The 22,310-nt window shown below is 46.0% G+C and overlaps 1 protein-coding gene across 3 annotated transcripts in view; it reads right to left on the bottom strand.

The window, feature by feature from the left end:
* KCNT1 (potassium sodium-activated channel subfamily T member 1) overlaps nucleotides 1-22,310 on the bottom strand; it is a 78,443-nt gene that overhangs the window by 2,819 nt on the left and 53,314 nt on the right. For 2 of the 3 annotated variants that reach the window (XM_078382621.1, XM_020809192.3), the window contains exons 16-30: nucleotides 20,344-20,452; nucleotides 19,111-19,260; nucleotides 18,436-18,674; nucleotides 14,881-15,097; nucleotides 13,045-13,150; nucleotides 12,501-12,673; nucleotides 12,305-12,376; nucleotides 11,680-11,814; nucleotides 10,531-10,642; nucleotides 9,594-9,695; nucleotides 8,477-8,560; nucleotides 7,768-7,896; nucleotides 7,117-7,137; nucleotides 6,235-6,529; nucleotides 3,159-3,221 (exon numbers count right to left, since the gene is read on the bottom strand). In XM_078382621.1, coding sequence (XP_078238747.1) covers nucleotides 3,159-3,221; nucleotides 6,235-6,529; nucleotides 7,117-7,137; nucleotides 7,768-7,896; nucleotides 8,477-8,560; nucleotides 9,594-9,695; nucleotides 10,531-10,642; nucleotides 11,680-11,814; nucleotides 12,305-12,376; nucleotides 12,501-12,673; nucleotides 13,045-13,150; nucleotides 14,881-15,097; nucleotides 18,436-18,674; nucleotides 19,111-19,260; nucleotides 20,344-20,452 — 2,007 coding nt within the window. The remainder of the gene's footprint in view (nucleotides 1-3,158; nucleotides 3,222-6,234; nucleotides 6,530-7,116; nucleotides 7,138-7,767; nucleotides 7,897-8,476; nucleotides 8,561-9,593; nucleotides 9,696-10,530; nucleotides 10,643-11,679; nucleotides 11,815-12,304; nucleotides 12,377-12,500; nucleotides 12,674-13,044; nucleotides 13,151-14,880; nucleotides 15,098-18,435; nucleotides 18,675-19,110; nucleotides 19,261-20,343; nucleotides 20,453-22,310) is intronic. The other variant, XM_020809195.3, reaches the window with a different exon arrangement.

Raw genomic sequence — 22,310 nt, 5'->3', positions numbered from 1 at the left:
ATGAGAATCAGCCGGCAGAGTTACCACGATGAGGCACATGCATAGCGCTGAGCTGATACACTTCAGAATCTCTTCCTAATCTCTTACTGGGTTCTTCCTGTCTGCCCCTAACTCAAGGAATGGGGAAGTGTGGCCCTTTGGATTTTGTTGGACTGCAATTCCCATGATCCTTCACTGATGTCTCTGTAATCTCAGGCAGATGGGAGCTGTAGTCCAATAACACTTGCATGTCTACACAGACCTTGTCAGTACATGGTTCCTTGCTGAAGTTCTAGCTGTCGTCATGTTCCATGAAGTTGCTTCTGACCTTCGATGAGTGACTTCAAAAGTTCCTCTCCTTATTAGCCCTGCCTAGACCTTACTGGAGCAAGGCCATAAATACTCCACTCCCAAAGCCAACTACACCAGAGCACAGAGTGCTGTCCTCTGAAGATGCCGGCCACAGAGCCTGGCGAAACGTTAGGAAGAACAACCTTCAGAACACGGCCAAGAAGCCCGAAAAACCCACAACAACCAATTTCCATTTTTAACACTGGAGATAAGTTTGTGTGGAGCATTTGAAAAAAAGACGGAAGAAACAGTGGGGAAATTTGGATTACAGAAGGGAGATCTTGTCTGCCCAACGGTTAAATTCTGCGAGCGGAGCACGATCATTGCAGAATAAAAGCCTTCGCAGAAACATCATTGGTAAAGAGTGCAATGTCAATTTTTCACCTTCGGTCTGGCAACAGCTTCAGGTGGCAGATACCCAATCGTGGTCTTGGAGGAGAATGAGGTGTGCCCCGCAATCTGTCCTGAACTATCTTAGATTGTGGTGTCACTCTCAGATATGGTGGTAGACGCTAATGGTTAGAGCCCATGTGGCGTTTGATTTGACACTAAGGGCCGAAACTCTTTAGCATCAGCTCGGCAGGGGAAGTGGTGTGTTGAATTTCCTTTTCCTCCTCACTGATCAGCCCTTAAATGCTCAAAACCCATCTTGGATCAAGGGGTGTGTGTGTGTTTAATTGCTGCCAGAGCATCTGATTTCCAAAGTGAAGTTAATGCATAACAGCAGCCCTCAAGCTGAGATGCCAGCTCAGGGGGGGTTGCTTTAATTCATGCCAAAGCATGCCAGAGTAAAGAATCTTTTCCTTAGCTACCGTTCCTGTTCTCACATGACTACCTTTTTAAAAAGTCAAAAAGGAAAGAAAGAAATGGAGCTTTCGGTTTTGACTCTGAAGCTTCAACCCAATGTGGTCCCAAGAGATCCCTTGATCCACCTGTATTTCTCATATATTCAGGATCTAGAGGGTTTGGCATCAGGATAGGAAGGTTCCAGCTCTCCAGATGTTGTCAGACTTCGATGTTGTCAGACTTCAGTTCCCAGAAGCCCCCAGCCAGCATGGTCTGTGTGAGGCATTATGGGAAGTGTAGTTCAAAACAGCTAGAGGGTCCCTCAACCTGGTTGGGAATCCACGATGGGCATTAGGAGCCAGCGAGCGAAAATCAGGTTAAAGAACCCAGTGGGTGAAATTCTGTTTAAATTTTATTTTCATATTATTTTAGTATAATTCTTTTCCCCCCTCCTGTTTTTCTCAGTTTCATGGGCTATATTGATGCTCTCAATTGCATGCTGCTCTAGATACCTAGCAGGGATATGAATTAAAACGTCAAAAATAAAAAAGTGCCAGGAAGGAAAAAGCATTAAGGATGGGATTTTTTATTTAGACTACAAATACCATCATTCTCTGTTCTGGAAGTTGGACCTGACATTCAGACACTGTACAGACGGCTAAATGTGGCTCGCCTGAGAGGAAGGCCTAGCGAGGCCTAGTTTCACCTCACTTCCTGTCCTGAGAGAAAGCTCCCAAGTCGCACTGGGGCAGGAACAGGAAGTTTGGGAGTTCAGGCCTTTCCCTCCAGTTGAGCCACATTCCAACATCTGTACGGCGTCTGTCTGTCAAGTAGCAATCCCAGAATGGAAAATGGTGGCCTATGTGGTCCCAAAAGCCTAGCAAATTTTGGGCGGGTGAAGAAACCGCCACTCCTCCTGCACTGCTGTGGAGATGCCCAGGGAGGCAGTGTCGCTCAGTGGAAAAAGCAGCTGCTTTTCATGCAGGCTGTATCCCTACCAGGGGTGACTTCTGCATGCATGCATGCATACATAAATAAATAAAGATTGGGTGGATTTGAATGAAATTTGCATATGCTAATTTGCACATGTATGTGTCCAACAAGGAGGCATCACCGTAGGTTAGTCAGAATCGAGGTGCATCTGCACTGCTGAGTTATATCAGTTCAACCTCCTTTAGCCGCCTGGAGTGGTCCTGATCAGACCAGATAGGCGTGATATAAATAAATAAATAAATAAATAAATAAATAAATAAACAAACAAACAAACAAACAAATAAATAAATAAATAAATAAATAAATAAGTAAACCTCACTGCCATGCTAAACGGTCCAAACGTGGCGAGATGCTTAGTTCGAGAGTGCACTATGGATTTCTAGAAGTGTGTATGTGTGTGTGTGTGTACACACCCATCTGTGCGCACACTCACACACAACCCAGGCTGGTGGCGCCAATGTCAGTGGAGCCAATGAATCTGCACCAAGGTTTATAACCTGAATTTTAAGAGGAGCTCTCCAAGGTCCTGATAAGGTCCCACATCTTGAATGCTCTCTAGGAAATTCTGCCAAAAACCTGGCATGGATTCGTTGACCCACAGACACTGGAAGCATCAACCTCCCCCATGTGTGTGTGTTTATGTCTGTGTTAGAAAGAGACTATGAATTCTTCTCAAAGGATCTCATGCAGAGGCCACCATGATGATCATCTGGAGTCAGGATCTATCCTTACACTACTGATTAAACACTCATAAATATATATAGTTGGAAGGGGGTGATATTTTGGAGGCAAAGGGACAATTAGGAGATATAGTAAAGCACCCTCCAGTAAACTTATCCTTCAAACAATAATCCCAAGGAAATGCTCCCAGGTATTTCCTGAACTTCTCACGTCTTAATACAGAACACCATCATCCTCAATGGCCACTCTGTGCCTCCAGTTTAGCATGCGTCAGAGATGTAACCCCCTCCATCTTGAGGAGCCCTGTTCTCTCTCATGCCGTTACACCCCGAGTCAAGTTTTGACTCCCAGGGGAGGAAGAAAATTACCTTGCAAATATCCAAGGTTTACCCGATTCATGACATCGCAGGCTGTTAAATTTGCTACATCCTCTACAGAACATACAGAGAAAGAGACGAGACCAAAGGAATCAAAAACAGAACAAAAAATAATAATTTTTAAAAAGCACAGACACAAACAGAGAGAAAAAGAAGAGAGAGAGAGAGAGAGAGAGAGAAAAGATCAGCAAGCAACGACTCGGAAAATATCCAGAAAAAACAGCTTTGGTGATCACGTGAGCCAAAAACATAGTCGGAAAATATATACATACATATATTTATTTATATAAAGTAAAGAACAAAAGAAAAAGGAGCTAAACTCATACGCCATGGCTGTGGTGCTGAGCAGAAATGGAGACCGGAACACACAAACATGGATACACGGAAGTCTTGTTAGGATGATGAGTGGCGTTAACGCCTTTGTTCGTGCTTTCTCTCCCCACCTCCAAGTTTTGATCACCCTTCTAGGGCCAAGGATGGGCCAAAGGCGACCTTCCAGATATTCGTGGACTACAATTCCCAGCATTCCTCCCCATTTAGATCTTCAGACCAGTGTATGGGAGTTGGTGTTCGTAGGGATCCATCCATTTCAGAGAATCTGGCTTTAACAAGAGGATCGGACTGCAGGGGTGCCCCGCATGATGACAATAATCCATCCCATTGAAATCACTGTTTAGCGAAATCATCATCATGCGAAAACCCTTTGGAATGCATTGAAACTCGGTTTAATGCGTTCCAAAGGGGAAAATACCTCATAGTTCAGCGAAGATTGTCCATAGGGAAGCCATTTTGCAAGCGCCGATCAGCTGTAAAAATGGCTGCCCTACGAAGCATGGGTCCGGAAAACACAGGGCAGCCATTTTGCGAAGCCGACGATCATTGGAAAAAATTGTCGTCTTGCAAACAAACGGTTCGCGACGCACGGACATAATCGACGTCCAGCAAATATCCCCCATAGGAATGACTGTTTTGTGAATCGCTATAGCAACTGCAAAAAGTCATCGTTCTGTGGATTCGTCATTTGGCAGGGTCGTCGTTTTGCAAGGTACCACTGTACACATCTGCCCTACACATCCTCCTCTATTTTTCTTGTGCCTAAGAAGGTTTTATGTGTATATTTAGGTGTGCAATTTGAACCACATTTTTTTTAAAAAAAGGAATCAAACTTACTCCACCAACCCTGAATTTGTGGATCGAAGAGAATGAGAGAGACAGACACAGAGAGAGACCTTCTCCTTTGAAAACAAGACACAAGGAACACAAATTTGCTTCCAAGTGGAATAACACTCGTTGTGTGCATTTAGCTCACGATCTAATGGTGTATTTTTGCATGTGACCTCAGTGGAATATAGGCTTCCTAGTAAGGTATTTTAGAGCCCATTGTGAGAGTGGATTTTTCGGACAAACGCTGGCTCTACGGCTTGGAGACGGGGATGAGCACCGCGTCCTAGAGTCGGACACGACTGGACTCAATGTCAAGTGGAACCTTTACCTTTACCTGTGTGATAATTAAATGCTTGCAGGTTTCAAAAAAAAATTCTAGACAAACTACCATTCCCCCTTACCCCAGTTCTCCTTATTTTGTATAGATTTGCCAATCAATCCTTGATCTTTTCAGCTTTTCCAGATGGTCAACTCACAACATGGACCACTAAGGGTCAAACTAGATTATACATTTAGCAAGTCTTCCCTCCCCCCCATCAGAGCTGCTCTCACGAGTTTTGAAGGATGTGTGTTTCTTTGCCCATGGATCTTGCATTTAGTGTGCTTTCATTGGAAGGGAAACTTGGCTCCATTTGCAAATCTGAGGGATGTTATCGCTGAAGAAATGTTGGTGTGAAAAGGCTTAATTCTAGAGAATACATGTTTCCTTGAACTTATAGTTTGACCCTCAACTTTTGAGACTCAGATGTTTTATGGGATGCCAGATGCTGTCTCTTAGACATGCAAAGCCGAAGAAGATGCAAAACAAATAAGGGACCAAACAGCCAATGGCAGAAAAGAAAGCTGAAAAGAAAAGATGGAAAGAAAGCTATGGAATGAAATGTTTTTCAGCATCTCCTAAAGTGAAAGACCTCCCACTCAGCTAACAAAATCTATTTCCCCTGAATTTCTGAATTACAGTGCCCTGAGGCAATCTTATTAAAGACTTCTCCGTCTCTCATAAGGTTCTCAGTATTTCTTTCCTGATTCCATTCATTGACAGCATGTGGAACACAATGGATTTTTTCTCCCCTCTACCGAAATGGTGGCACTTGACAGAATCACAGGAGCATGAATTTCTCATGAGGAGAGCCATTGCAACATGAAAGTCCGGCTATGACACAACCACAAGATGTTCTTTATGTATGTATGTATATATTCCACCTTTCTCCTACCCTGGAATTCTGGATGGGGAAACCCAGTGGCTGATCAGACTTCAGCATAATGTCTGTTCTCTCGTGCCTTTCATCCATCATCTTCTCCATCACTTCGTTAATTACACTTTTTGATGGGCCAACCTCCAGATCAAGGGTAGGTGAGCCATGCATGGCTGGGCAAGCTGCCCTATAGGCCTCTCCCTTGACACATCCACCCACATCCTTTCCATCAAGAAAGAAGCCACCCCCCAAAAAAATGTCCTTTTTCCATGAGAATTTGGCCATTAAAAATAGGAGCCCTTCCTTTGAGCAAATAAATTCGGAGACAAAACTGGAAGCAGAATTTGGGATAAAAATGTGGTGACTTTTCCTTTCCTCTAGACCAGTGGTCTCCAACCTTGGGCCTCCAGATGTTCTTGGACTACAGCTCCCAGAAGCCTTCACCACCACCTCTGCTGGCCAGGATTTCTGGGAGTTGAAGCCCAAGAACATCTGGAGGCCCAAGGTTGGGGACCACTGCTCTAGACATTTCCGGGGATGTTATGGAACCTTAGTAAGTTCCTGGAGCAGAAATCTGGACCTGCTCAGAAGCTCCCAAGTGGCCTGTCCCTGTTCTAGGTAGACCCAAGGTAGGGCATGGAGACTGACAGGCGGGAAGTCTGACAAATGGCAGACGCTACGAACAGAAGGGGGGGGTCCCCACTTACCGTACCCTGTCGTGGGCAAGCCCAGATGCTTCATGCGGTTCTTCACCAGCTCCGACAACTCTTGCCTCTCCGACCGCCGATAGAGGCTCAATCTCTGCTGGTTGATCCATTCCGCCGTCTTGGCTGCGGGCTTGTTGTTCCCTTTCCGGCTCAGCCGGCGCGCCCACTGCATGCTCTTGCGCCGGAGCAAGGGGTGTTCCGATGGGTCGGCGGGGCACGAGTTCCGGTGATGGCTGGTTTTGACGTTCCCTTCTTTGGCGTCTTCGCAGTCTTCGACGTTGATGGAGATCTGTGACTGGGAACACCAGTAGGCCATAAGGTTGAGCCCCCCCCTCCCGTGTTCCATGATCATCATTCTCGGGAGGAGTTGAGAAACAACCCGTTTAGGCTGCCAGGTAGCTACGCGTAAGATGGAAATCAGAATAATTGAATAATTCAAGTTTTGCTTGAGAGTTGGGCTTGGCTAGGAGACCCCCCAGAGAAAGGGAGGAATCTCCAACGAAGGCTTCGAAAGGATCTCACCCAAAACTTTGGAGAGCTTGTCGAAGTCAACAAAACGGAGCTGGACTGATCAATACAGTAGTGCCTCGCTAGACGATGATAATCCGTTCCACTGAAATCGCTGTCTAGCAAAATCCTTGTCTAGCGAGAAGCAAATCATCGTCTAGCGGAAATCAGTTTGCGAAGCAGGGACCAAACATTGTCCAGCAAAATTCCCCCATAGGAATCACTGTTTTGCGAATCGCTATAGCGATCGCAAAAAGTCAATGTCTAGCAAAAAACTGTCATGCAGGGTAACTTTACATTAACTTTCAGTATCCCTAGATAAACATTCGTACAAATATTCATATGCATATAGACATAGGCAGAAAACATGCTCACCTGGGTTCTGAGGTCATGAGGCTGCAATTAAAAAAAAGAGAGAGAGAAAGAATTTGGAAAATATTATTTTTCAAAAAAGGGGTATTTTATTTAAGATCAAACTACATGTTATATGCAAATTGACATTAGAAGCAGGATAAACTAGGGATGACCTCCATCTAATTAGATAGTGTCTAGATGACTTCCCTATTTCACTTCCAGAGACATCATTTAGGCAAACCTCTGTGACTGAGCCATCAGACTTGCAAGTGAATACTGTATTTACCTCCAGCAGACCAGTTACAAAACAAAGCAAGCTCATCAGCTAACCATGGGAAATGTGAAAAGCTTCTTGCTATTACAATCAGATGTTTTCAGCACTTAAGGAATTCCCTCATCTAATGATGCGTTGTCTATAACAAAAAGATTAGGGATGGAATATTCAGATTTTTTAAAACTACAAATCACATGGGAAATGTGAAAAGCTTCTGCCGTTACAATCAGATGTTTTTCACACCTATGGAACTCCTTCTAATGATGATCTGTAACAAATAGCCTTAGACTAGTGATGGGTTATTCAGATTTTTTGGGCTACAAATCCCACAGTTCTCCATGCTGGGAGTTCTAACAGACAGAGCTTCACAAACTATTTATTCTCTTTGGCCTTCTTACATCTGTGGTGGAGAACATGTGTGACTCGGTTCTATAGATGCCGATGGGGATCTCAGCGCTAGAGGAACACAGCTTCTGGAAAAGGCGTCCGTAGGATCGGATCCAGAGGTCATCTTCTGTGATTTTCATCTATCCCGTAAAAGGGAAGAGAAGGGGGGGAGGAGAAAGAGAGGGGGAGACACTCTTTTAGCTCCATCCCCCAAAACAGACAAAACCGACCCCTGTTAATTCAAAAGAATGAATCGTCATAGACTACCCGTTTTTTGTTTGCATTTTTTCCATAACAGACTAACAGCATCTTTGTAACAGACTAACAACAGGCTACCTGTTTGAAATTTTTGGAGAAATGTTCTATCTTACAGTGTTCTTAACTGTGGCTGTTGTATCGTAAAACAGTGGACAACTGTCTTGGGTCCCTTATGGGGACAAAGGTAGCACGCCACATATCTAAACAAATAAGGCGCACATCTATTAACATGCAGCCCATTTCACATCCTTAGATGCTCCGTTTCTAAATACCAGATTTGGGAGTACAAGCAATAAGTCATTGTTACTGCAAGTGTTTCAAAGCAAGCAAAGGTGACCTGCATCCTCCAGAACAGAACACAGATACCATTCCTCGTGGTTCTGTGTGAGAAGAAGAGAAGCAGGAAGGGAGATCCCCACAATGCTGGTGACAAGGGATAGAGTAGGAAGATGTGATACTTACGGCACAGAGGTACCCTGAACCAGGGGTGGTGTCAAGTCCCAGCAGCAACCTTGTGATGGTGATCATATAGTCTTTCACAAAGGACTGTGAGCCAGAAAAAGCACCCATTAATAATTTTATAGCCGGCCAACACATTTAATAAATTTGTCAGATTCAAACATAGATGTCCTTTTCAAAATCTTATTTTGCACCTCTTTGTCGCATGGAGGCAACGCCTGGAAAAAGTTACTTTTCCCAGTATCATCCAGCTGCATCAAAGAGGAGATCATTTCACACTAAAATAATGCATTCTTAATAGAAGTGTTTCTAAAAACGGCACGTGGTATCTCAAAATGAAAAGGAAGGCAATGGGGAGCCTGTGTGAAGATGAGCAAAGAGGGTTGCTTCTTGAGCCAGGCATAATTTAAGAAATGAACTGGATCTCCATGTTTTGGAAAGGTTTGGAGCACAAGTACAGACAGACTTAAAACAATTTTTTCCCACCACGCATTTTGTGTCGGCAGTTGGTGGTGACTCTGAATTTGCAGGAATACTGATCAGTCTCTTTCTGGTTTTATTCAGACCTTTTTTTTCCCCTTAGCATTTTTAATTAATTAATTAATTATTCATTAAAATTTTAATTCATTTAATTTTTAAAAAATCAATTAACAAAATCTTACATACAACCCCCCCCCCAAGAAATCAATAGTGCATGATAGATTCAGAACCTGATGAGACCTCTCCAAGGTGCTGAAGTCTGTTCATGACCGAGAGGCAATGCTTTACAAGCTGCCATAAAGTTTGGCCTAAAATCCGCAGGGGATCTATTTTCTCCCACAAAATTAGTGCCACCCAAAAAAAGAAAAAATATATATATTTATATTATACAGGCTACACATTGCCCCTCCAACAAGCTGAGCACTCATTTTACTGACCCTGGAAGGATCTAAAGCTGAGTAAACCGTGAGCCAGCTGCCAGAATTCGCCGGGATCAAACGCTGGCTGTGAGCAGTGTTTGGGCTGCAATACTACATTTTTGACTACTGTACCACCAGCCTCGACTGATCTTTGCTGGATTGCCCAACAACGTTTAACTCCGAGACTCATCCCTGGACACGCACCTTCCTCACTTTCTCACCTGGTACAGGAGGGTGTCCAACATACTGATGCTGAAAACCCGGCCGGCAGCGAACGGGAGGCGGAACATGAAGGCCAAGTTGGACCCGTTCTCTCGCTCTTTCTGCGGGGAAAAGGAAACGGTTGGAAAGAGAAAGAGAGAGAGACGAGTGAAAAAGTGGTTTGTTTAAATCAGATCTAACAGTTTTTAGTCCCATATTCCCGTCTAACGTCAATGTGGCCAAGGATTCTGTGAAGTGACCAGAGGCGAAGTGACCAGGTTCTGAAACCTCGGAACGAGTCGGGCCCAAAGTAAGATCTACCACAAGGTTTCCTAGCTTCTTATTTTATTCGGCCTTTTAGTCAGAACCGTGAAATCCAGATTTCTAGTCCGGTCTCTGGGGAGATAAAACAGGTCCACTCCATCCTCTTTTGAACGACAAACTTATTCTGAGGGTTATCGTCCAAAACGTTTTAACTTTTCCAAGCTGCAGAAGAGACCCTTTTCTAAAAAACCCCAAGAACAGCTGCCAGTCTACAGAACTAAATCCACCATCAGACTTGGTTTAAGATATTCCGGGCTTTTTGGCAGGCTCTCTGTATGAGTGCACACACATAGTTTTATAAGTCGGTTTTTAATCAAATCACAATTTTTTCGGGAGGGGAAATGAGAACGTGGACGTCGATCCGAGGTGGAATGGAGGAAAACCCAACACCTCCCACATTTCTGTTTGAAATGCGCCTCAGCACACGGAGAACAATGTGCAGACAGAACACAATCTAAAGAGCCGAGTGCAAGGATGTGAAGCTAAGGACGCCTGCGTGAACATCAGCATTGAGAATCTGGAAAAAAAAAACAGTGTTTCCCCCTCCAAAATAGTTTCGTCTCCTGAACGCCTTCTTTGATCCATCAGTTTAAGACCCTAAGAGCCAAGATCACCAAAGTAAAAAATTATTACCTTTTCTAACTTGGACAAAGCCAGCGAATAACTGTCTTTCGCTCGGAATTGCATGAACCTCATGTTGGAAGGGTGCGTCAGCTCCGTGATGATGCTTAAGCTTGGGAAAAGCCTGGAATAAGAGGGGAGACTTGCTTTAGCCTCGGTCGTATGTACAAGTATCATGAGAAGACCACTCTCTGGGCTGAATTATAAGGCTGTTGTCCTGTTCCATAAAATGTCCCACTGGAGGTTTCTGGAGAGCAACACCCCTAACCTACAGTATGTCCCCTTGCGATCCAGAGATATTCAGCCTTTGATGGAGGTCTTAGAACGGTAGAGTCTGAAGGAACACGCAAGGTTTTCTTCTTCAATGTAGGCTATCTACAACTCAAGCTTCTCTGCCAGAGGGTCATCCAATCTCTGCTTGGACACCTTCAATAAAGAAGACTCCATAATCTTCTGAAGCAAAAGAGGGTTCCTCCATCTCCTACATCCAGTCCCACCGAAAATGACCATTACGTTACCAACTCAACCTTCTCTTCGTCAAGCAAACCCGTCCCAACTACGTTCCTCATAGGGAGGGTTTGGTTTAAGGCTCTTTGCTGCCTTGAGTGTCATCTTCTGGAAAGGTTCTACCTTGTTCACCTCCTTCCCAAACTCTGGCACCCAACCCAGACCCAATATCTTGACTTTGACCTCAGTGGAATGGGGTAGTTGAACTCTTACTGCTGTTGGTTTGGTTGGATAGCTCGGTGGGTTGGGAATCTGGCTGTGGAGCTAAAGGTTGGGAGTTTGATTCCCCCACGGTGAGAGAAGAGCCAGCCTGGGTAGCCTTGGGCAAGCTGCACAGTCCCAAGGATGCCCCCTAGAGGAAGGGATGGGTAAAGCACTACTATTCTACACCTAGAAAACCCATCATAAGGGCTTCTAAGGTAGGGTTGTCATCATCATCATCATCATCATCATCATCATCATCATCATCATCATCATCATCATCATCTTATTATTATTATTATTATTATTATTATTATTATTATTATTATTATTATTATTATTATTATTATTATTATTATTACTCCTTCTCTTAATGTGGAGGTCCCATTTCATCACGTTCTGTCAGCAAGGATGGTAGAGACCACCCAACCTTCCGGATGCTCTTGACCTCACCTGAACATAGTCTGGACATTGACGATGGTCTTGGCGTCAGCCATGTAATCCTCTTCGGCGCTCATGGTGCTCTCTTTATCCACCACCACCAAATTGTCGGCGTAGATGATGCCACATTGCAGCAAACTGTCGAGGCTGGGGGAGGGGGGAGAGAGTTTATCACCCCGGAAAGATGGGTAGAGATCAGGGCACTTTATCAAACCGAACACTTTTGCAATTAAGGGTGTCGCCCCTTTGGCTTAAGGCCAGATGTTCTGAGCCTCCTATTCCAATCTTTATAAAAATATTTGTGTGCAAGGGAATCTCGTAAGGGGAAGATGTCACTAACTGCACCAAAATCTGGCTTCCTGTAACTCGAGCCCATTGTTGCATGTCCTGCACTTGGGGATGATTGAGAACAGATCTTGCCCCTCCTCTGTAGGACAGCCTTTTAAGTATTTGAAAATTGCTATCATATCTCCCTACAATCTTATCAAGGAATAGCGAAGTCCCATTAGCTTTACACACTGATTCAGGATAATAGCCTTTCCTCCGTTAAACCAGATCAAGGCATATGATGTTTGAAACAAAACATAAAGCCAAGGTCCAAGCCCTCATGATTCTGAAGCCCAACAAAGATCCTTACTTATCAATGGTGCCTTCCATGTAGTAAACCATGGGGAAACAGCAGATGGCTTCGAGGAAGTGGTGGTCGGGCCTATAAAAGGAAATGGAAATAGCTAAGTGGGTGTCTCCGGTTGTGCCCAAATTATTCATCCCACTCATGCGACGGCCCTTCCCAAACCCTGTGCATTGATTGGGGAAAAATATAAAATACTTGCTTGTTGTCCAGCAATAACACAATAGGGTTTAATTCTTTCTTTGACCGGTAGTAGGCACGGAGAGGGACTATGAAGTTATACAGGCCGTTCCCGGCCGTCTCGGCCGAAACAATGATCAGCTTGTTCTTAAAGCCGTAAGCTTTGGCGTCCTCGTAGCTGTTGTGTTTGCAGCCCTAAGAGAAACACAAGAAAACATTTTGATCTTTATCGGCTGGTCTCTGCCTTCCATCCCTCCTTATCTGCTGGTCTCAGGTGTGTTGATATCCCGTCAGGCTGGAATCAACTTATACTCAAAGTCAGTGAGACATTTAAGAAGTGGCTTTACCCGTTCCGCATTCCAAGTGCATTTCTATACCAGGGCAGAGATTCGAACTCAGGTTTGCTGAATCCTAGCGCATCCCTCTAGGATTCTGCCACCAACCAGGCTAGCTAAACAGTGCAGGGTTAAAAGAGCCGATTGCTATTTGGAGCTATTTCCAAATTGATTTTCAAGACCCCCCCACGAAAGGATGCATCAATGTGCTGGAGATGCCCCGAGACTCACCTTATCCAAGCGTAGACAGCAGAAGGGCGCTTTCACGGGTAAAAGGTGGCACAGGGTGGGAGAACTGCCAATGTACGGGGAGTTGGGAGGGTAACCTTTAACATACCTATAGAATTAAAAAAAGAGAGAGATTTCTCTGTGGGCTTAACAGACTCTTAACGGCTTCATCACATATTCTTATCAGACATAGTAACAGACAAGTTGTCGGACGAACAGTACAGTGGTGCCTCGCTAGACGATGATAATCCGTTCTACTGAAATCGCTGTTTAGCTAAATCATCGTCTAGCGGAAAGCATTTCCCCGTTGGAATGCATTGAAACCTGTTTAATGCGTTCCAATGGGGAAGAATCGTCGTTGTCTGGTGAAGATCGGCCATAGGAAAGCCGCTTTGCGAACCACCGATCAGCTGTTTAAATCGCTGTCTTGTGAAGCTTAGGTCCTGAAAACACCTGTTTTGTGCGCACCGAGGGAGCTGTCAAAATCGTCGTCCAGCAAAAATTGGTTTGTGAAGCAGGGAACCAAACACCGTCCAGCGAAATTCCCCCACAGGAATCACTGTTTTGCGAATTGCTCTAGCGATCGCAAAAAGTCAATGTCTAGCAAAAAACTGTCATGCGGGGGGTCACAAATTGGGGGGTGTCCTTCCCTCCAAAATCGACTCCTGTTTCTACCCCCCCAAAAATCTCTCCCTCCAAAGTTGCTTGGAGGTTTTGCAGGCATAAAAACCAGTGGAAGGCTTTAAGCTCAGCCCTAGATTATTATTTTTAAAAGAGGTGGTATGATATAGTGGCTATAGAGCTGGGCCATTTCAAAAATCTAATGGAGCTGAGAGACTCAGATCTGGTTGATTGTCGTCTCCAGGGCCTGGCCTACCTCGTAGGGTTGATGTGACGGTAAAAAAAATGGGAAGGGTTAAGCTGTGTTTCGCACTTTGAACTCCCTGGAGAAAAGGCAGGCTGTAATGGGATAATAAACGACAAAAGGATGAATTTTGGAGCATCAGAGACAGAACCGCAAGAGGGCAATGTGGCGTCATCTTAAGAGGGAGAGATTTCCTCTGGCTTCTGCAGGCTCTCCTGCCGTTCTCTCCCGAGAATGCTACCCAGCGATATGGTTGAAATGCAGCCGGGAAGGGGAAAAAAGCCGTTAATGGCAGATTAATTTATGCAAATGGGCCATTAGCGTGGGATATAATAATAGATTTGGATGTCAGCATTGCACCGAACGGCGAGTTAAATTCTTGTAATGCTCCCTGGCTTTTTTACTGAGTGTTTTCCTACATACCAATGACACTCCTGCCAAAAAAAGTCGCCTGGCATGACTGTAATAGGAACATATTTGTATTTTTTTGTGATTAGGAGGTATATAACCCCAAGGAAAGAGGGCAGGCCCTTATCATCAAATCCATTTGCAAGTTGGCCTAGAGATGAAGAGAATCACCCCCACGGCATGCTCTCGCTTTGGGGCACAGCCGCTGTTTCTTCAAGAAGCAGGACAGCCAAAAGAAAAGCAAGGGGAAGGGAAAGGACAAAAATAGGGTGGCACGTTCCATGGCTAGCGGATTTATTTCAGCGCGAGTCCTTGCGGGTCAAAATCCGCTTCTTCGGACACAGCTTTAGCTTTTATTCCCCACAACTGGCTGGTTGTGCAGCCCGGCGCACAATGAAGAATGCCCAACTCCTTGAATGCTCGCCACTTGACCCCTGTAAGGGATGCCACGGCGTTTACGCCGTTGTGTGTAAGCCCTACGTTTCCCGCCACCGTTTTAGAAAAGGAGAGTCAGCCCACGGGTTGAAAATCAGCATGAAAGAGAGAGACAGAGAAGGTTCACTGACTCTACCACGGGGAGGCCTTCCTCGTCCGATGGCGTCATCTCATCCTCTGATTGGTCGCTCAGCATGTCGCACGGCAAGAGCGAGGAGCTGTCGGCCACCTCCAGGACCGGGGCGATACTGGGCCTCCGTTTCCCGGAGCCGTTCTCCGACGGCAAGGTGAGCTTGCTGTTTTTGGCAGGGCGGCACTCCGTGTTCTGCAGGTCCATGGCTACGGTGCCTGCAAACGGAAAGAGAAGAAGCAACAAGAAACATTGCTCGCTTGCGCCACCAGGACAGCTGGTCGCAAGTGGGAACTGCAGGCACAGCAGCTCCTGCATAAAATTTGACCCTCAGTGGTCCTGCGTTCGGTGCCTCCCATGGATGGTCAGATTCAAAGCTTGGAAATGTTGCTTTTTCAGAACCACAAGTCTTTGAATCCTCCACCAGCATGGACTGTGTTGCCGGGGATTATGTGATTTGTAGTCCAAAAAGTCTGGCAGCACTGGCTAACATCTCTAAATGGCATAATTGTTCAAATATGTGCACCCACCCTTTCTCTCCCCACTAATCCTTCCAGGATCCTGCCCCACTGGAGAAAGGTAGGGAATAGAGCACCAGGTTCATGACTCCTGAGCCTTCTTGTTACACCAGCCTTGAGAGCAGTGTAAAAGGAAGGCTCAGGAGTCATAAACCTGGTGCTCCATTCCCTGTTTTTCTCCAGTGGGACAGGCAGGGACTTGGTTGTACTAAGCCTGGGAAAATAAACTTCCTCCTCCAAGCTCTTGCCTGCAACACGTTGACATCGCAGACGACATCCCAAAGTTCCAACCCACGGTAACATCTTTGGGCTCTGAAATATCAGCGTATGGGATACTGGCACCCTTACGGTAAATGATGTCAAATGGAACTGGACAATTAGCAGGAGAAACCCTACCAAGCCCCCAAATGACTTAATGCAAAACATTAAACTAGGAGGAGACTTTTGGAGGCCAACAGGTTGCATTTTGCCCTCCTGACAGGTCAATATTTTGGAAATATATGATGGATGTTTTATCCAGGAGACATAGATCACCGACTCAGATGTGTGTTTACTTTCCATATTCAGCAGCAGCTGAGCCTCCTGCAGGAAAGACTTCCTGTGTGTGTGTTGTGTATGCATGGGTATGTATTTTTAAATAGATCTTTTTCACATGAATCACAAGGGTCCATTTTCTCCTGCAAGGTGAGTGTAGGCGGCTTAATGATCGGGCTTGTGTTGTGACGTTACACGAGCCCCGTCTCACCCAGCCTGGTGGGTCTCATCTTAGCCATGAATCATGGCTCCCTTTGAAATCCAGGGGCAGGTTCTAATGGGTGAGCTGGGCAGTTTGAGGCGGGTGTGATGTAGAGAACAAGCCTTGACTCAACTTGGAGGGGGAGGAAAGCGGCATGGGAGCAAAATCAAGCAGAGAGCTTGCTGCGTGGGTGGAAGGCAGCCGAGATGGTAAGAAAACAGAAATTCAAGGAAAGTAAATTTAAAAAATTGCGTTGTTGCGTTGCAAATGGCCAGAGATGTTGGCAAGTCTTTGGAACCAAGTCCCAAGTCCAAATCTTTGGTCCCAAGTCCCAAGTCTTTGATACCAAGTCCCAAGTCTTTGGCACCAAGTCCCAAGTCTTTGATACCAAGTCCCAAGTCTTTGATACCAAGTCCCAAGTCTTTGGCACCAAGTTCCAAGTCTTTGATACCAAGTCCCAAGTCTTTGATACCAAGTCCCAAGTCTTTGGCACCAAGTCCCAAGTCTCAGTTCTTGGCACCAAGTCCCAAGTCCAAGTCTTTGGAACCAAGTCCCGAGTGCGAGTCTTTGGTACCGAATCCCGAGTCCCAAGTCGGGCTGTTAATTAATGTCACTGAAAATTAATCAGTTCCTCTGACTTTTGATATGGCGGGGGTCGGGGGCTCACAGTGCTGCCTTGGAATAACGTGCCTCCAGATATTTAGCGCCCGTCCCTCGCTTTGTCTACACTGCCTGGTTATGCCAGTTCAATTCCACTTTAAGTGTCATGGCTCCATCCACGGTTTGGCGAGGGACTTAGGGTTCTGTCCTAGTGCTTGAATGCATGTCCCCCACTTAACAGAAGCAACGTTGAAGCCCGTGGCCGAATGAGGAACCCCAGGATTGCATCGCAGGAAAACGGCATCTTTCACCATCAGAAAAATGGAGTATATTTAGAGAAATTCTTCTAACTTCCTTTCCCTCCACCTCCCAGTTTAAAAGAAAAACTTTGAAAAAAATGTGCTCTAAAAAGTTTTTAGATATTTGGAAGCACATCACAGCTTTCCTACAAGGGACTCACTCCCTGCCTTTGAAGCCGGGCTTCCTTGCTCTTCATTCTCCCCTGGAAGCTTCGATTAATATAGTTACGCAAGGAGAGCTTTGGCATTGCTAGCAGCCATCTTGGGCTCTTCTCCAACTGAATGGAGACTCATTTTCTGGGGAAATGAATTGCGCTGTCCCTCATTGGTTGTACAAGACACCTTGTTGCAGAGGAACAAGGGCGCACACTGGATAATGCTAGTAGATCGCTGTTGTGCTCTACCGCAGTGGTCCACAACCTTGGGCCTCCAGATGTTATTGGCCTACAACTCCCAGAAGCCTTCACCACCACCTCTGCTGGCCAGGATTTCTGGTAGTTGAAGTCCAAGAACATCTGGAGGCCCAAGGTTGAGGACCACTGCTCTACTGGGAATAAATCCGAGCAATGGAAGGAAGAAGAAAGACGGGGGGGGGGGGAAGGGAACACGGTTTGTGGGTGTGTTGGTTTTCGGGCAGGAACGGTTAGTGTCTGCCTGTCCCTGTCTTGTTATTTCTGGGCCAGGACTCACATGGGCAGGTGAGAACAAAGGGAGGCGAGTCTAGTCCTTCAGTTCTCGTGGGATTACGATTTCCATCAGCCTCGGATAGCATAGCCAATGTGAGCGAGGATGGGAGCTGAAGCCCAGAACATCTAGAGGGGCAAGATGCTTTGGCTTAAAATGACAACAGCACCCCAGTTTTACCTTCTAGGACAAATTATCAGCGTGACTCTGTGTTTCCTGATGGGTTGGGAGGTCTTGCCAAATTATCACCCCAACTGTGTGTTTCCTGATGGGTTGGGAGGTCTCACTAAATTATCGCAGTGACTCTAGGTTCCTGCATGGGTTGGGAAGTCTTACCAAATCATCGCTATGCCTCTAAGGTTCCCTGATGGATTGGGATGTCTCACCTAATTATTATCGTGATTCTGTGCTCCCTGTCGGGTTGGGCTGTTTCAACAACAATTATGCTAACCAACCAGGAAGGGAAAAGATATCCTTGAAGGAAATCACATTTAACACTCAATTAAGGGTAGGCAAAAAATGTCCTTCCAGATGTTCCCGGACTGGAACTCCCAACTTTGATCACTAATTAGCTATGCTCGCTAGGGCTCAACAGATCTGAGAGGCAAATCTTTGCCCCTCCTGGTTTTAAGCCATAATAAAAGGGGATGTGGAGGAACAGAAGATCTACTCCTAGCCTTGAAGGATCACGGACAGGAGATTCCTCGGGCGCAGCTTACCCATGCTGGCGATGATGCTGTGAACAGGCAGTCGAGACGGTCCGTCATAAATGCCCTTTCCTGCAAATCCTTTCTTCTTTTGCTTCTCTTCCTGCTTGAAAATGAAGGCCGAGTTCTCCTCCTTGGTGATGTTGATGTAGAAGCAAGTGTCCGAGGCGGTCATGATGTGACGCGGCCCCGGGTTCAAGAGGATGCTCTTGTTCTCTTCCCTCCTTACCCCCATCAAGCAGACGCCATACCTGAAAGGAACCCTGGATGAGGGGGATCTATTTATGTATTTCTTTTTGAATAAATAAAGGTCCGGAGGTTTTTTGAGTAGCTGTTCCTAGCCTACGGAACTCCCCACCAAGGGAGGCTAATTTCACCTTTCATTGGCAAAAAGCATCCTTCCACAACTGCCTGCCTGAGAAGGACCGGGTTTCGATGGACGTTCTGCCCCTCGTAATTTTTACCCACCCTTGCAGCCATTTGGATGCAGATGTTTCTACACCGTTTCCCAGTTAATGGGCCAAGATTTTCACAATTCCAAGACAAGTTGGTGGGCCACAGGGGTGGGGAACCCTCCAGATGCTGCAGGGGCGGCACCGTCAACCTCTAGTCCGCATAGCCCATGGCGAGGCAGCCTCCTAAGTTGCCCCCCCTCCCCGAGTGATAGGCTGGGATTTTTCCGCTCACTTTTTGTGGGCGTGGAAAGAGGCGTAGGTGAAACTTTTCCCTTCGTATTCCATGAAGAACTTGCTGTCTCCCATCCGGATGTGGTAGACCTCGTTGCCCGAGCAGCGTCCGTACATCCTCTGCCACTGCTCCGGCGATTCCTGACCCTCTCTGAAAGAAGAAGAAGAAGAAGAAGAAGACGATGACGGCAACGACGACAATGACGACGACGGCAACGACGGCGACGACGACGACATCAGGGGCCCCTTAGGATCCTGACCAAATCAAATTCAGAACCCACAGCACCCAGGCTGAATAGACAGCTGGCCTCAACTCTTGCGGAATTGATGGGTGGGAACTATTAGCAGTAGGCACTGTGAACTAAGGACCCGCTGGACCAAATCATGTCCGGTTCTCAACAGGTTTCCCCACCCAGGTGCTCTTGGACTGCAACTCCCAGAAGCCTTCCCCACTAACTATGCAGTCTGAGACTTCTGGGAGTTGCAGTCCAAGAACACCTGGTTTACTCAAGGTTGGGAAACACTGCTCTCGAGCGCATGAGGAACTCGTCATTGTGGAGTGGATCCACTCTGGGTTTTAGTTTGACCTGTCAAGGGGCTGTCCAAGGTGCTGAATTGACATGGGAGAGGTGTCCCTTCTTGGATATGTCCTGTAAAAGTTTGGGCTAAAACTCGGAGCGGCGTTAAACTATCCCACTTGACATTACAGCCTCTGCAGGTCCCTCAAAGGGGTTCTAGACTGGTCGCTAAAAGCCAAGAGATAAAAAATGAGTCACGGCACAAGGCACTGAGGCATCATGCGCTTGCCGGGCGTTTCTTAGACGATTTGCTGGGATTCTTCACGGTTCAAGACTCAGCCAGCTGAGACCCTTCCAGACCGAGGAGAGGCAAGTAAGCGGAGGTGTCATCTTTTATGACAAGCCACAACAGGAAGAGTTGCTGAACCGTTATTTTTAAAAGCCGTCGGCAAAGCGTGACCGAGAGAGATCGGGTTGAAGTGTATGAATCTGTGAAGCAAGTGTCTGTGAAGAAAGACACCAGGTTTTCCTAACATCACTGAGCTTTAGAAATATAGCAGAGCCCTGCACAGAACACACACTCTTTTCTTTAATCGATCAATTAGTTCGGACTAAAACCCAGGGTGGATCCGCGGCTTCTGCAAAATTGGATCCACTTGGCTCCACCCAGCCTCTTGCACCCTTCAGCACCAGCTGGGGATGAATAAATTACTTACTGCCCTCTGGAAGTGTGAACGAGAAGAGTAATGAGGGTTGAGGTTGCCGGGCAGACACAGTTGAGAGCCAGCATGGCATACTTGCATTCTTCTTCACAGACCACGTGATCTGAAATTGAGGAGTCGCCTGCTGTTATTCCTAGAGTAAAATTCAGCATTTTCATACTGCTTCTGACACCACACCATTTCTGTTCCACTCTACCCAACACTGTTACACTGAGAATTTTGTTTTGGTCAGGGTGCTATTAGTGAAGAATGAGAGTTGTAGATCTACAACAACTGGAGATTCTCTCGTGGTTTACCCCTGCACCTCATATAATAGCCGTTTCATCCGAATCCACACCAGTGTGCTAATATTACAATCCATTTAAGGGTCAGGCTACCTCCAGCCACCAGGTGGGGCTCCTAATCCAAGCACTTTTTCTCCTAGGGTCCAAGCTCATGTTTAGAGAAATCTGTTTCTAGAAAGAGTGCTCCCTCAAGCAACAAAAAGGTGTAACTGTCAGAGAGAGAAATTAAGAGAGGAACAGCCATTGACCACTATAATGTAACCAAGAATTTTGTTGCATGTCTAATTCTGGAGTCACACAGAACAGAGCAGATCGCGTTGCTGAGGAGGAAACATCTGAAGAGCAGGACAGAGACATATCTTCAAATACTGTATTTTTCAGTGTATAAGACTATTGTCTACAATCTTTAGACTAAAAATTGAGGGTCGTCTTATACACGGAGGTAAGCTGAGGAGAGAACAAAAAACAAGTGGAGGGGGAAGCAGGGATCAAAGCAATCCCGCAGCGCTTTGATCCCTTTCCCCCTACACTTGCTAAGTCCCACTTAAATTTCTTAGTTTTGGATCAGAAAAGTGGGGGGTGTCTTATACACGGGGGCGTCTTATACACAGAAAAATATGGTATGTGTTTTTTCATTCAAGGAGGCGTCTGAAGGATAAGAAGTCCTCAAGAGGGAAAGGCAACCGTTCCTCCACCCTGTCTGGACACAACAAATTTACGATGCCTCTTTCAGATGGCAGTTCTCTCCCGTGAGACCACTGCTCTTTCCATCTGCTTCTGCCTCCCTGATTTATAAGCCCAACACCGCTAGGCTGTTTCTTTAAAATGCTGTTTCATTCCAGCCTTTCTGTAGAACCAAGATGCAGCCCAGCAAGGGGCCCATCTAGTCAGAGCGGTCCAACCCCAGGAAGCTCGGAAACGGGATCCTTTTAATGTCCCAGTTCCGCGGCGGTTGATTAGACACAGGGGAAAAAAATTCATTGTATTTCCCCCCAACACCATCCATGTTTTTCGTCGATAAGGAGATATCCAAAAGAACAAAGAGGGAGAAGGAGAAGCAGCCGCTACCCAGGGAATAAATGAGAAGCAGGATGAAATAAACGGTGGTGCAGGAGGATCACCCTGAAATGATGGTTGATATTTGCAAAAAAGAGGAAAATGGGGAGAATAGAGAGAGATGAGTTTTTTTAAAGTTGGAGTTATTATGATTGGCAAGCTAACATCCAGGTTCAAATTCTTGTTCAGTCATGCTCCGTGCATGATTTTGGAGTAATAACGGTCTTTATCTCAGCCTCTTCTGGTCTACCTCACAGGGTTGTTGGACTGCCCCTTCTTAATACAGTTATTGCTGATCTCTTGAACTCTGTTTCCTTCAATCTTGGCAGCTAACATCTGTTAGGGCGGGTCAGGCCTAAAGCTGATGTTCCCCCAAACTGGGTGGTCATCAGATTTTTTGGGGGGGGGGCTAGAACTCCCATCAGCCTTCACTACTAGCCAAGAGTTCTGGGAATTGTAGTCCAAGAACATCTGGGGACCCAAGGCCGGGAACCACTGGCCTAGGTCCTTATCTCATTGGCTTGGGCTGATCTTAAGTAGTTCTCTACCTAATTTCAAAAACCCATTGAAAGGAATCAAATTAGTCTTCTGCTGACCCCACAGCACACGTCATCTCTGTTG

This window comes from Pogona vitticeps, chromosome ZW-PAR, assembly GCF_051106095.1.
Source record: "Pogona vitticeps strain Pit_001003342236 chromosome ZW-PAR, PviZW2.1, whole genome shotgun sequence".
NCBI lineage: Eukaryota > Metazoa > Chordata > Lepidosauria > Squamata > Agamidae > Pogona > Pogona vitticeps.
The sequence above is the reverse complement of the archived record's forward strand: the minus strand, read 5'-3'. Positions and strand labels throughout refer to the sequence as shown.